The sequence below is a fragment of the Ictalurus furcatus genome, chromosome 13 (genome assembly GCF_023375685.1).
Source record: "Ictalurus furcatus strain D&B chromosome 13, Billie_1.0, whole genome shotgun sequence".
NCBI classification, from domain to species: domain Eukaryota; kingdom Metazoa; phylum Chordata; class Actinopteri; order Siluriformes; family Ictaluridae; genus Ictalurus; species Ictalurus furcatus.
The window spans coordinates 26406339-26418236 of NC_071267.1; the positions used below are offsets into that span (position 1 = coordinate 26406339).

General features: G+C 44.3%; 1 protein-coding gene across 5 annotated transcripts in view; it reads right to left on the reverse strand.

The window, feature by feature from the left end:
• neurl4 (neuralized E3 ubiquitin protein ligase 4) overlaps positions 1-10854 on the reverse strand; it is a 20931-nt gene extending 10077 nt beyond the window's left edge. For 2 of the 5 annotated variants that reach the window (XM_053639287.1, XM_053639284.1), the window contains exons 1-15: positions 10562-10852; positions 7529-8069; positions 7343-7414; positions 6756-7225; positions 6301-6412; positions 6086-6174; positions 5928-6000; positions 5393-5666; positions 5120-5301; positions 4881-4966; positions 4571-4733; positions 4242-4452; positions 3476-3552; positions 1665-1743; positions 944-1113 (exon numbers count right to left, since the gene is read on the reverse strand). In XM_053639287.1, the coding sequence (XP_053495262.1) occupies positions 944-1113; positions 1665-1743; positions 3476-3552; positions 4242-4452; positions 4571-4733; positions 4881-4966; positions 5120-5301; positions 5393-5666; positions 5928-6000; positions 6086-6174; positions 6301-6412; positions 6756-7225; positions 7343-7414; positions 7529-8069; positions 10562-10726 (2764 nt within the window). In that variant the 5' untranslated portion in view covers positions 10727-10852. Of the gene's footprint in view, positions 1-943; positions 1114-1664; positions 1744-3475; positions 3553-4241; positions 4453-4570; positions 4734-4880; positions 5027-5119; positions 5302-5392; positions 5667-5927; positions 6001-6085; positions 6175-6300; positions 6413-6755; positions 7226-7342; positions 7415-7528; positions 8070-10561 lie in introns of all 5 variants that reach the window. The other 3 variants (XM_053639283.1, XM_053639282.1, XM_053639286.1) reach the window with 3 other exon arrangements.
• Positions 10855-11898: the final 1044 nt, after the last annotated feature.

Consider the following 11898-nt stretch of genomic DNA (forward strand, 5'->3'; position numbering starts at 1 on the left):
GAGAGAGAGAGAGAGAGAGAGAGAGAGAGAGTTGAATCAATGTATTTATCGATGTTATCATTTTTCTAATGTGTTTTCAAAAGTCTGTATCTAAACTTTGGCAATACTCGTGTTCATATGTGCCACGCAAACAGATACCAAGAGATACAGAGAAAGACATACAGAGAGACAGACAGGGAGACAGAGTGATAAATTTTTTAAATCCTCCTTTCTTACCTATATTGATCCTTTGGCAATATTGTACGTAAACAATCAGGCCAATAAAATACTTTAACTGAATTTTGATAGAGAAAGAGAGCACCAGAGAGAAAGAGAGACTGCCAAAGATAGAGAGAAACTGAAGGATGGAGAGGAAAGAGAGACAGTGATGGGGACGAGAGAGAAACAGAGAGACACAGACAGATTGACAAAGAGAGAGAGAGATTGAGGGAAAGAGAGAGAGAGAGAGACAACAACGGAGGGAGAGACAAGAAGCAACAGAGAGACAGAAAATAGAGAGAGAGTGAGACCAAGAGAAAGATGTAGAGACAGTGACAGAGTAAGACAGAGCGTGATAGAGAGACTGGCAGAGTGAGAGAGAGAGAGAGACACTGACATAGAGAGACAGAGAGAGAGAGAGAGTGAGAGAGAGATACTGACAGAGGGAGACAGAGTGAGAGAGAGACACTGACAGAGAGAGACACTGACAGAGAGAGACAGAGAGAGACACTGACAGAGAGAGACAGAGAGCGACAGAGAGAGACACTGACAGACAGGGAGTGAGAGAGACAGGGAATGTGAGAGAGAGACACCGACAGAGAGACATTGACAGAGAGAGACAGACAGAAATACTGAGAGATACTGACAGAGAGACAAACTGAGAGATACAGAAGGACATTTTGACCAAATGAAAACAGAAGCCACTGCAGCTGATGCGTGTAAATTCAGTTCCTTCCCCCTTTACCTGGTGGTAATCCGGTACACGCCACGCCCTGGTCCACCCCGTTTATGTAGTAGTGGAGATCTCCAGAAGCTGAACGCATCATTCCGATCCTGGAGCCCGTCCCCAGTGAGTCCAGATCACAGCCGTAGTTATTCCTCATGGTGTTCCCGTCCTGCATGATCGCCGTGCCGCTGTAACAGAGCGAGAGAACACAGAGGGGAGAGGCGTGAGGAGCCGTATAACACGATACGTATCCGGATAGGCTCTGACGTTCCCAAAACTTTACAGGAACCACACGGTTCCTGGATGACTTTCTGAAAACACAGCAATACAGCTGTATCAACGTGCTTTATATTCCCATAAAAGCCCTTAACGTAAGTAATCATTCGAGAGCTACGACGACGATAACAAGCTGCTTACATTTGCAGACGAAGTTGGCTCAGAGTTCGTCCGCCATTTTTTTTTTCTCTCTGTCTCTAAGATCTGAGAGGCTTCAGAAACCATGACATCATTTCCAGTAAGGGAACACATCGAGCATCGATGCAGTGCACTGTGGGATTTTTATAGGAAGCCACTGGAAGGGTTTTGCGATTGAGACAGAACTTTAAAATGGCCGACTCCCTGATCAGTGCCCTGATTACTGAACAAGCCGATTGAGACACGCCCCAAATCACACAGCAAAGTTATGAACGCCGACAAAATGCCCGCCATTCCAGTCCTGATATCAAGCAATGCGACGCACCTCAGCATCCAGGTATCGTAATCGATGTCAGTCATAGTGTTGGGGAACTCCAGTTCCTCTGGCCTGATCGCAGTCACTCCTAAAACACATAACAATTAAAGTATTCACCTCGTACGTTTGAAATTTATTTCACCAACAAGCACAATGTAAGCGACGTCAGATCTACATCGACCACGTGTAGTAGCGTTTAGATAATAAAGGTGAAAAAGTTTCACCTCAGAACCTTTTTCATCTTTTAGTGTGAAACTGCATCATATAAATATCAAGTGACAAACACCCGGAAATGTTTAATGGTGGGGGGGGGGAGAAAAAGAAAAAACGTCCAATACGCAGCTTGCATCAGTGTGCACACTCTTTTATAATTGGGAATGTGGCAGTGTTCGGAATCGACCAATCACATTCAAACTCATGTTCACTACTAATTAGTGTACACCTGCTATCAATTACAGTGACTGATTTACCCCAAATAAAGTCCAGCCGTTTCTATAGGATTCTCCCGACATCGTCTTGGTGACATCTAACCGGAAAATCCACGGGCCACAAAGAACTTACAAAGCAGGTACGGTTTTCAATCTGATTGTTGAAATATCAATCAGGAGACGGTTAGAGATAAATTCCCAAGGCATTGGATATACCATGGATCGCTGTAAAGATAATAACCAACAAGTGGAGAAAATACGGCACGACGGGGACACTACTAAGAACAGGACGTCCTTCTAAAATTGATGAGAAGATCAGGAGATTAAAGCAACGTTATATTGAATAGAATTGCAGTCATTTCTGGCAAGTCCTGGTTGCTCCATACATGACAAGATTCTGAATTCTTCACATGTCTGGGATATGGGGTAGGGCGGCAAGATGGAAGCCTTTAACCCAAAAAATTAATTCAATAATAAATAAAAAAAAAATACATCCAATCTAACAAAAGCATGTGGAATAATGTGTTATGGTCTGATGAGACCAAAGCTGAACTTTTTGGCCATAATAACAAAAGATATGTTTGGCAAAAGAGCCAAAAGAACACCATCCTCATGGGGAAGCACGGTGGTGGCAGCATCATACTTTGGAGCTGTTTTTCTTCAGATGGAACTGGGGCTTTAATCAGGGTGGAGGGAATAATGAATAACTCCAAAGACCTGTCAATTTTGGTGCTAAATCTCAAGGCTTTCACCTTTCACCTTTCAGCATGACATCGAGCCGAACAAACAACAAAGGAACGGCTTCAACGAAACAACTTCGAGGTTTTGGATCGGCCCAGAGCTAAATCCAATCAAAGATCTGCGAGGTGACCCGAAGAGCGCTGTGAAGTCAAGACGCTCCCAACTGATCCCCAAAAAGGATCGAATGCTGTGATCAAATCTAAAGCTGCATCAACTAAGTAATAGTTTAGGGGTGTGCACACTTATGCAACCAGGTCACTTAAATTAAGAGGGTTACAGTAAAGGTAGAAAAGGTTCTGATGTGATGTATCTTGGTTTCATCGTCACAAAAACCCGCCATTTTAACAGGGGTGTGTAGACTTTTTAGATCCGCTATAAATAGTTTTACTCAAAGAAAAATGTACATTTTTTTTTTCCCCATTTGAAAGTATTCACACATCGAATAAATAAAAAAAAAAAAGTACATCTGTCAAATGTCTTTAATCTAACCTGATCAAATAGCTTACTTTGAATTTCTTTAGATTAAAGGGGAAAACCGACACGTCTCAGCAGGGTGTGAGTTTTAGTAACGCCCTACTAAGTGGCGTCGTTTTGTATTTTATAGAACGACATCATCAGCGTTCCTTGTATTGTTACGTCAAATCAGCTCACCTGCCTCTATCGATCCTGACCAGCGATCCACCATCTTCTGAATAACAATCTCAAACAACTCACCGTCACGAAGGCACCTGTTAACACACACACACACACGGTTTCTCTACAGAACGTCCTGTACCAGAGGAGGAAGTCTGAAAGGTGATGCGATAAACCCCAGATGTCTCGAAAGCTAACAGCATCAATAATAAACAGCACGTTTTCTGAGTCGCCAAAACACGAACAATGAAACACGACTCATGTTTGCTCTGCTTCTTCTTTTTTTTTGTTGTTGTAAATATAAGGAATAGTATTTACTTTTTACCATCTGAGCAGTTGGTTAGCACGACTTCATCTTCAGTAAGCGCTTGATCCTGGTCATCATTTATTAAAATCGAAGAAAAATTTCATTTACTTCTCATTTTCTTCAAAAAAATTTTGAAAAGAAAAGAAAAAAAAAAAAAAAAAAAAAAAGTCTTCGTCTGGTTTAGAGAGGGGAAAAAATGAATCGTTTGGAAGCTGAAAGAAAGAGTCGACTCTTATTGCTGAGGTGAATCAAATGATCTGACTCACCCGTAATTTCCATCCGTTCTACCCTACCCTGTGCTTTTATCGGATTGAAACCCCACAGCCACGCCCTCTCGTTCACGAATCTTTCACGTCCCGCGTCCTTTCCCCTTCGGTGAATTTTATTCACGTTCGAATGAAACGAACGGTGCTTTAACGTGGGGGGGTGGAAAGCAGGTGTCCCCTGTATCACAGCAGCACCTTGGTTAAAACGCACCTGTTGGAGATGACGATGGCGTCGTTGAACTCGCTGCGGCAGTTCTGACGGAACGCTGTACGGCCGCCGTTGGTGATGACGGCGTTGGTGCCGTGCAGCTGATGGAAGCGGAGGTCACTGGATGCACTGACCCCAGTGACAGAACACGGGCTGCCGGGCGACATGGCGACCGGACCCTCGGAGCTGTCGTCCGGGAGAGGAGGGAGATCGGCTGGACGAGAGAGAGAGAGAGAGAGAGAGAGAGAGAGAGAGAAAGACGTTTATTCTTAAATAACATGCTACTGCTAAACGTATATCAACTGTTATCTTCTCTCGCATTCCTCTCTCACCCATGTCGTCCATGATGGTCGCCTGAGCCGCCTGACCGTACAGGTCCACTACGGCGTAAACGCTGGGCGGCACGTTCCAGGCTGCCGGGCCCTGAGGAACTCCGTTGACGAAGAAGTGCAGGCTTCCGTCCTCCTTCCGCACCACGCCGACAGTGTCTCCAGCCTGGTACACACAACGCACAAACAGTAATAATAATAATAATAATAATAATAATAATAATAATAATAATGTGATTATTTACTAACTTACTCCAGCACACACACGTACGTATTGGGATAAAATAAAACCCTTTTGTAAGTGAAAGCGTACTTTTAGTCGGTCCAGGTTGTGTCCGTACTCGTCTAGTATGGTGGTTCCGTTGTGCATCACTCCGTTCCCCGTCATCATCCACGTCCCTGTGAGAGAGAAGAGGTGGTGAGGAGAAACAGATACGGACGGGGCGATACGTGATGTTTCTACATAAAACATAAAAAAACATAATTAGATACCACAAACACAACTCAGCTATCCAGTGAAAGCTCATTCAGTGTAAAAAAAAAAAAGCATACCTGAACGCAGGTTGGTCATGGTGGACGGTAGCTGCAGGTAGGCGGGGTTATGTGTCGTGACGCCGATCTCTATAGACCCCGCCCACTTGTCCACCATCTTGTCGATGCGCACCTGGAACACTTCGTTGGAGTGCAGCGGGCGATTGCTGAGCACGACTCCGTGATTGAAGTCGTCTGTCGCGCTGCGCCGTATCAGATCGGAGAGGAAACGATTAGTTAGACGTTGCGTTTTTATTAAGCGCGGTGTGTTTAAAAACAAAAACGTTTCCTCACTGAGGTCGCAGCGCCGTCCTGCCGTCACCGACGATGGCTGCTTTCTGCCCGCAGTTGGGGTGGAAGAGTAGCCGGTCCGGGGCTTCGGGGTCGGGGGTGAGCGAGAGGGCGGGTCGGGGTCGGCCCACGTCGGGCGACAGCGCTCTCATGATGGCGTTGTTGCGGCGTAAACGGTCACTGTGGTTGTGATTGTGGACGATGGTGACTTTTACCGCCATGCCGTAGAGGTCCACTACACCGTACACCACACCCGGGGTCTGGTTAGCTGCTACGCCTGAAAATATCACACACACACACACACACACACACACACACACACACTCTTTAATTAACAAGATAATCAATGTTATTCACGTCACCTGTCAGTGGTTTTAATGTTCTGGCTGATCAATATATATAAAAATATATACATACCACTACAGACACTTAACAGCTCTGTTCTTCAGAGTGAATTCTGCCTCACTCCGGAGTAACTCAAAATAAAAGTGTCTTCCAGATTGAGATATATATATATAAAGAAGGGAGGTTCGCTCACCTTGATCTATGCCATTAATGTAGAAGTGTAAAGCACCGCTGGCTTTCCTCATCAGCCCGATATGATCCCCTTCCTACAGACAAACAACAACAATCATCACACAATTAAGAGACATCGTAGGATGTGTGTGTGTGTAGAAGAGCCAGGAGAAACGTTACCTGGAGCTCGTCCAGGCTGAATTCACAGTACTCCCTACGTGTGCCCTTGCCGTTGGTCAAAATCCCACAGCCGCTCATCATGATGGTACCTGACAACACGGATGAACGCGGGTATCACGAAAACATCTCCAAACGAGACCAGTGAGAGTCTACGAGCGCCCCTTTATCACCCACCCACCCACCCACCCCCATCCGTCGTTACTGTACGAACAGACCTGAGCGTAAGTTGGTCATCGTTGCAGGGTAGTCCAGATTGTTCGGGTTGTGCGTCGTCACTCCGATCTCGATGGATCCGGACCATTTATCCACCAGTTTATCGATGCGTATCTAGCAAAAAATAACCAGCGGTCCGTTTTATCTTTGTGCACACTTTCATCTTGAGACACGTCGGGAAATTTATCGACAAGGACAAAAGAAATATGCAACGAGACATGATTTAAGACTAAAAGCTGGATTTTTACCACAATGTCTATTTCAAATGCTTGTTTAGTTTTGTCAACGACCAAACAAAAATATTATATTTTATAATATTTAGCTAATAATTTACCTATAATAATAATAATAAGTATTTTAAATCATGCATTTTTATAAAACGTAGTTGAAAATAGTTATCCTTTAACGATACATGTTAGTTGCATTACTAGGTTATAACATTATTAAACAGACACACCTCAAACATCTCGTTGTGCCTGAGTGGGCGGTTGGTCATGACCACACCGTTGTTGAACTCGTCCAGCGGTCTCCTCCTCTCGGCCGTCTTGTTGTTGTTGCTCAGTTTAATCAGCGTGCCACACTTCTCATGGAACAGCAGCGCGTCGTTGGTGGTCATCCCACTGTTGCTTACCGCCGTCCCCGCCCCATTTCCTCCTCCTCCTCCTCCTCCTCCTCCTCCTCCTCCAACTCCGTTCCCTGACGGGCTGTTATTGTTTCCGCTCCCGCCCTCCGCTCGACCTCCGACCCAGTTCTCATTTCCTCCTCGGGACCCGTTACAGCTCCCTGTTCCTCCTCTGGAGGAGTCTGAACTTCCTCCTGAACCGCCTGCTCCTCCTAAACCCGAATCCTCTCCGCCCTCGTCTTCTGAACGGTACAGCGACACGATGGCGTTGTTAAACACGTCGAATAGCTGGTGCTCCGTGAGGACTGGAGGCGCACGTGACAAGCAAGTGTTAGCGCGTCAGAAAGTGGCTGGGCGACGTGAGTGAGAACGCTCAGATCAGAATTCTGATTGATGTTAAAAGCCGATTTAAGAATACGTACCAGTGTCTGGATCGAAGTTATTTGGGAATTTGTCAGGTCGGCCGTGTCCGTGTCCTCGTGTAACTTCGGGCGCTGGGGAAAAAAATAAAATCGGAGAGAACGTGTTATATGTTTAAAAAATAAATGAAAAAGCATGATTCGACATCATTTCGGTCATTTTAAAAAAAAAATGTTATCCGTGAGTACCGTCCTCAGCCGAGCCGTTCATCACCGCAGCTATGGCAGGAACCGCGGGTAACGCCACTCCCCCTGTTCTGTCCTCATGATCTGGAACGAGAGCAGCCGGAGACGTCGTGGCAGACGAAGACGCAGACGTAGACGCCGCCCTGTCCACCTCTCCCTCCTGTAATTCCTCCCGATCTTCGCTCTCTGTATCCGGCGGAGGCTCGCAGCTGACCACAGTGACCTGAGTGCACTTGCCGTAGAGGTCCACTACGGCCCACAGGCGCGAGGGCAGGCCGCTGGCTGCCGGACCGCAGTCCTGCCCGTTGACCCACAGGTGCAGCTCGCCCCGGCCGTTCCGCTGGATCCCGACGCGGTCGCCCTCGCCCAGCTGGTCCAGGTCACGCCCATACTCCTCCAGGACCGAGCGGCCGTCCTTCAGCACCGAGCAGCCGGACACGATCCACGAGCCGCCCTTCAGCCCTGTCGCGCTGCTGGGGAAGTCGAGAGCAGCCGGGTCCAGTGCCGTTACGCCGATCTCTATGGAGCCGCTCCACGAGTTCACCTGAGGTCACAGGAGACGTGTACAACTTCAACTCAGGTAGATGACTTAGACAGGTTTGTCAACCTACTCGTGCTTCTGAGTACAAGTACATTTACGCATAAGAAGACTAACTAACGTAAACCTAGACTCGAACGACTTCAAATCATATTATTTTCACGCATTACTGCGTGAAATCTACTGTCGAGTTTAAACCGCTTATTTTTATTACGTTTAGCAGACTCACTTATGCAGAGCGACTCATAAGCGTTTTGGAGTCAGGCTGACTGAGGATTTAGCTCTCGCCTTTTATCATAAATAATAAATTATTATCTTGAGCAGAGTTAGGATTTCATACGTAAAACACGTTTTGTATTTGGACAGTGCTATTACTCGTTTGTTTAGGTGGAATAAGGGCTTATAATGCCAAATCAATCAACAGTCTTAAGCACTAACTGAGTAAACCATGTATGAAGAAAGAGGATGAGTCGTTTGTGAACGATTCGGCTCTTTATGGCGAGTCGACTCACGTATACAGTATGAGCCAGTTTTTTTTATTTTTTTCTGTACACAAATGCTTCCATGGAAACCTCGTTTCAGCATCTGAGCTGTTCGTTTATTGTGATTTCATTCCCCTTCAGAAGGCACTCTATCCTGATCAGGGTCACGGTGAGGTCTGATGCAGCTTTCGGTTATTAAAAATAAAATTTAATTAAATTAAATAAATTTTCACGCATGAGTGTCCTCTTCAACCACGCAAGTATTTAGATGGAACATGACGCTGAAGCATGCCCGGTCAAAACGTCGCAAAAAAAAAAAAAACACCCCAGTGCAGTTTAGAACAAAATGGCAGCGAATCGTTTGGGAGCCGAAACGAATCGACTCACTGAAAGATCCAGAATTCTCATCATTAGTGGAAACACGTGACACCAGGACGGCAGATAATCAGCTGATTTTCCTTCCCCATGGCCCTGCTTTACTCCACATCCGCTCACATACCAGTAAATGTGCCTTACATTCAATTAGAATTAAACGATTCTTTTGGGAGTCGACTGACTGGTGAGCTGAATCAAATGATCTGACTCACTGAAAAAAGTCCAAAATTTTTCATCCCTTTTTTTTTTTTTTTTTAAATCAGATCCCAACAGCCCCACCCACTTGTTTTCGACTGGTGTTCGGTCTGTTATAGTTAAAAAAAAAAAAAAGAAGCAGAAACACATAGTTTACCACCATAGCAATGGGCGAAAAAATCATAAATGCCACGGCTAAATAAATTTTTTTGTTCCGTGTACCTCTGCATCATCATTGCTTGAAGTCCAAACTACGGCTGAGCAATTTACTGCAGCGGATAACTGATCGAATGTTAAAATCTTTTTTTTTTTTTAAGTAAATATACCTCCATACTGTGATATATCATATACCGCGATATCTTTAGGTATCGATGATATTCTTTCATGAAATATCGTTCAAGCTTATTAACAGCAAACAGTAACTTTAATTGCTTTTAGTTTAAATTAGCAACGTAGCTAAAAACATCATATTGTGGCATCGCGTCGGCTTAAACTGTTTATTAAAACGTTATGAATTATATTTTTATTTTAATAACCGAAATTTTTGACTGTTTAGTTAGCAAAACAAACCGGCTGTCAGCCAGAGAACTAGCTTTAATTAAATATTGCTAAGACATTAGCACATAGTTTACAAATATTTATAAGCGTTAAGTTGGTTTTATAACGTTAATGCTGTTTGGTTTGAGCTGCATCATTTCTTCACTTGTCTAAAATGTTTTTTATAATCTTATAATCCTAATAAAGGTTCTTTACTGGCTAATGCTAACGCATCTCTGCCAATGATACCTATTGAGCCTAGCTAACTACAGCTTGTTTTTTTTCCCCCTACCTGTTTTCGACTACTCCCGCCCCCTGTATCAGGATTGGACAGTTGCCTTCTCGGCAATAAAAGATCAGAAACCGATGCATGACCGCACCAATCGTCGTGCAAAGGGGCGAGGTTTCATATTAAAAATAGGTGGGTTGAAAAAATACGGTCTTAAGCTAAGCTATCAGTTGTACCTAGACTACATCATGGAATGTCTACAAATGTAATGAATTAGCATTACTAACACACCGACAGATCACACAGACACGGTTTAACTGTGTGACAGTCAAATAAAAACAACATTTCCCTCACTCTGAGCTGTTATTAAGGTGTCAGGGTGAGATCCCGGCGAAACCAAGGGCAGCATCCTAAAAAGACAGGTAGTGCACTATGTAGGGTGTTAGTATTACACTACAGCAAGGGTGTTTTCGCGGCTCAGAGCTCTGATTCAGCTCAGGAGTTAGTTTAGTGGCTATTAGATAAAGGAAATCCCCAAAACGTCATAGGGAACCGGACACTCCTCTCTGAGTAGTGCACTTCTGTAGTGAGCAGGGAAGGGTTTGGGATTCAGCCCGGCACTGCAGACAAACCGACGGCAGCTACTACCTTAGCCTGATGAGGCAGGCGGACTTGTTTACCTTCTTGTCGATCCGAACCGTGAAGACATCGCGGTCCCGCAGCGGCTCCCGGCTGAGCACCAGCCCGTGATTAAACTCCTGAACTGGCTGATTTCGCTGCGCCGTGCGGTTCGAGTTGGACAGTCCGATGAGTTTTCCGCTGCGCGGATGCAGCTCGGCCGCCATCTTCGCTGGGGCGGCGCGCTTCACGACACCGCGTTTGACGCTTTGCGACAATAAGAAACGCCAAGCGGCAGTTCAAGTCTCTGCAGGGCAAGATGATGATGTCATGGCAACAGTAGACGACCTAAAAACTCTTTAAGATACTGTATGTACACACATGCAAATATGATCAATCTTACAATAATAACGGCTAAATTTGTTTACAGTACAATTACAGAGTTTGTAATCTTTTATCTTCAAATAAAAAGCCATGAAAACTATAAAGATGTGTAATTTGTTTACAAGTTTTGAAAAGATATGTGAGCTTGTTTGTACTTGATAAGAGTTGTTATTTATTTATTTATTTAAATCAATTTGTAGTAACATAAGTAGAGCTGCACGATTATGGCCAAAATGATCATCACGATTATTTTTGATCAATATTGAGATCACGATTATTCATTGGTTTTAGGGAGAACATATTTTTATTGCACTTTCACATTGAAATAAACAGACCGCTGCTTTCAGCTCCATGTTGTGCTACATTCCTGCTCATGTACAAATCTTTGCATCAGAGACTAGTACTTAAGTGTCACGTTTGGAATAATTTTCTCTTTATTTAAAAAAAAAAAAAGAAATAAAGCATTATTTTATGGCAAACTATTACAGGGAGATATATACTATTACTCGCAGGGAGTAATATCTATATACTATTAATATATACTATTGCGAGATATATACTATTACTTGCGAGATAGACAATATTAAAAACACATCAGGTCCGGTGGGGTTTTATTGTTATTCCTCTATATTTGTAGGAAAGAAATGCCATTTCTCCAGGACCACTGGTGCAACACATAGCAGTACATAAGACAACATAAAGTGCAAATGATAATGAGTCTTTATTGGTCACATATACAGAGAAATTCTTTTCTTTGCATACCCCAGCCTGTCAGGAAGCTGGGGTCAGAGTGCAGGGTCATCCATGACACAGCACCCCTTGGAGCAGCGAAGGTTAAAGCCCAACAGTGGCAGCTTGGCAGTGCTGGGGCTTGAACCCCCGACCTTCCAATCAGTAACCCAGCACCTTAACCGCTAAGCTTCCCCAAAAAATACCCAAAAGTGCAAGATAAGAGCAGGACAATAAATACACAGAACAATAAATACACAGGACAACGAACACGTGGGACAACAGA